At 24.2% G+C, this 1,633-nt stretch overlaps 1 protein-coding gene across 1 annotated transcript in view; it reads right to left on the reverse strand.

Moving 5' to 3' along the window:
- Positions 1–1,633, reverse strand: part of LOC119594255 (protein lava lamp-like) — a gene marked incomplete at its 3' end in the record, with an annotated part of 60,861 nt that overhangs the window by 29,639 nt on the left and 29,589 nt on the right. Inside the window, 1 exon segment of the mRNA XM_037943324.1 lies at positions 113–219. Within this exon segment, the coding sequence (XP_037799252.1) occupies positions 113–219 (107 nt within the window).

Consider the following 1,633-nt stretch of genomic DNA (forward strand, 5'->3'; position numbering starts at 1 on the left):
AACCCCAAGTCCCACCTCACTTTCGACCTCCAAAACCTCGTCCTCGAACCCCGAGTCCCACCTTCACCCTACCCAGAGCCTAAAAAACAGCCTAAAAGCCTCACACTCGTACCTCCAACGAGTCTAGCTTGAGTGCCAGGTCGTCCTTCTCCTTGTTCGCTTCCTCGAGGTCCTGCTTCGACTTGTCCAGCTCGGCCTTGAACTCCTTGGCGAGATCCTAGAAGAGGGAAGCACGTTTTACGCTTCCTTCGCCTTCGCTTTGGACGCGGTTTGTCTTTTTTTTGTCTATTGTCTGTCTGTTTTGTTTTTGTCTTTTTTTTATTTGTGGTTTTTTTTTTGTCTTTTTTTAATTTGTCTGTTTTTTTTTTGTTTTTGTTTATCTGTTTTTTGTTTTTATTTGTCTGTTTTTTGTCTGTTTTTCTTTGTCTGTTTTTTGTCTTTTTTATTTGTCTTTTTTTGTCTACTTTTTATGTATGTCTTTTTTTATCTTTTTTTTTTCTAATTGTCGTTTTTTATTGATTTATTTGCTATCTTTTATTTCTTTTTTTTACTTTAAAAAATCTATTTGTCTATTTTTAATCTATTTCTCTATTTGTCTATTTTTTCTATCTATTTGTCTATTACTAAACTATTTTTTTTCTCTGTTTATTTTTATCTCTTTGTCTTTTTTTATATTTGTCAATTTTTTGTTGACCTTTTTTTTCTATTTGTTAATTTATTTTTTTCTTTTTGTCTATTTAAAAAATATATGTTTGTCTATTTCTTTTACCAATGTCTATTTTTTTCATTTATTTGTCTATTTCAAAAATATATATTTGTCTGTTCTTTTAATAATTTGTCTATTTGTCTATTTTTAAAATCTATTTGTCTATTTTAAAAATCTATGTCTATTTCTAAAAATCTATGTCTATTCTTAAAAATCTATTTGTCTATTTTTAATCTATTTCTCCATTTGTCTATTTTTTCTATCTATTTGTATATTACTAAGCTATTTTTTTTAATTATTTTCTCTGTTTATTTTTATCTCTTTGTCTTTTTTTATATTTGTCAATTTTTTGTTGACCTATTTTTTTTCTATTTGTTAATTTATTTTTTTCTTTTTGTCTATTTAAAAAATATATGTTTGTCTATTTCTTTTACCAATGTCTATTTTTTCATCTATTTGTCTATTTCAAAAAATATATTTGTCTGTTCTTTTAATAATTTTGTCTATTTGTCTATTTTTAAAATCTATTTGTCTATTCTTAAAAATCTATGTCTATTTTTAAAAATCTATGTCTATTCTTAAAAATCTATTTGTCTATTTTTAAAAATCTATGTCTATTTTTAAAATCTATTCGTCTACCTTTATCTTTTTTTCTCATCTATTTGTCTATTTTTTAAAAATCTTTTTGCCTATAATTATATCACATTCTTATGTCGCAATCTTTTTTATGAATATAATTATTAAATCTTATCTTTATTTTATTCCTTTTTTCTTATCTTTTAATCTTTAACCTTTTATATTTTTTTATCTTTTTTTATGTAGAATACATAATTCTAATAATTTTTTAAAATAAGCATTTATTACAAAGCAGTCAATTTATTATTATTATTATTATTATTTTAACTACAAGCAACAACTCCTTACACT

This window comes from Penaeus monodon, chromosome 33 (genome assembly GCF_015228065.2).
Source record: "Penaeus monodon isolate SGIC_2016 chromosome 33, NSTDA_Pmon_1, whole genome shotgun sequence".
NCBI lineage: Eukaryota > Metazoa > Arthropoda > Malacostraca > Decapoda > Penaeidae > Penaeus > Penaeus monodon.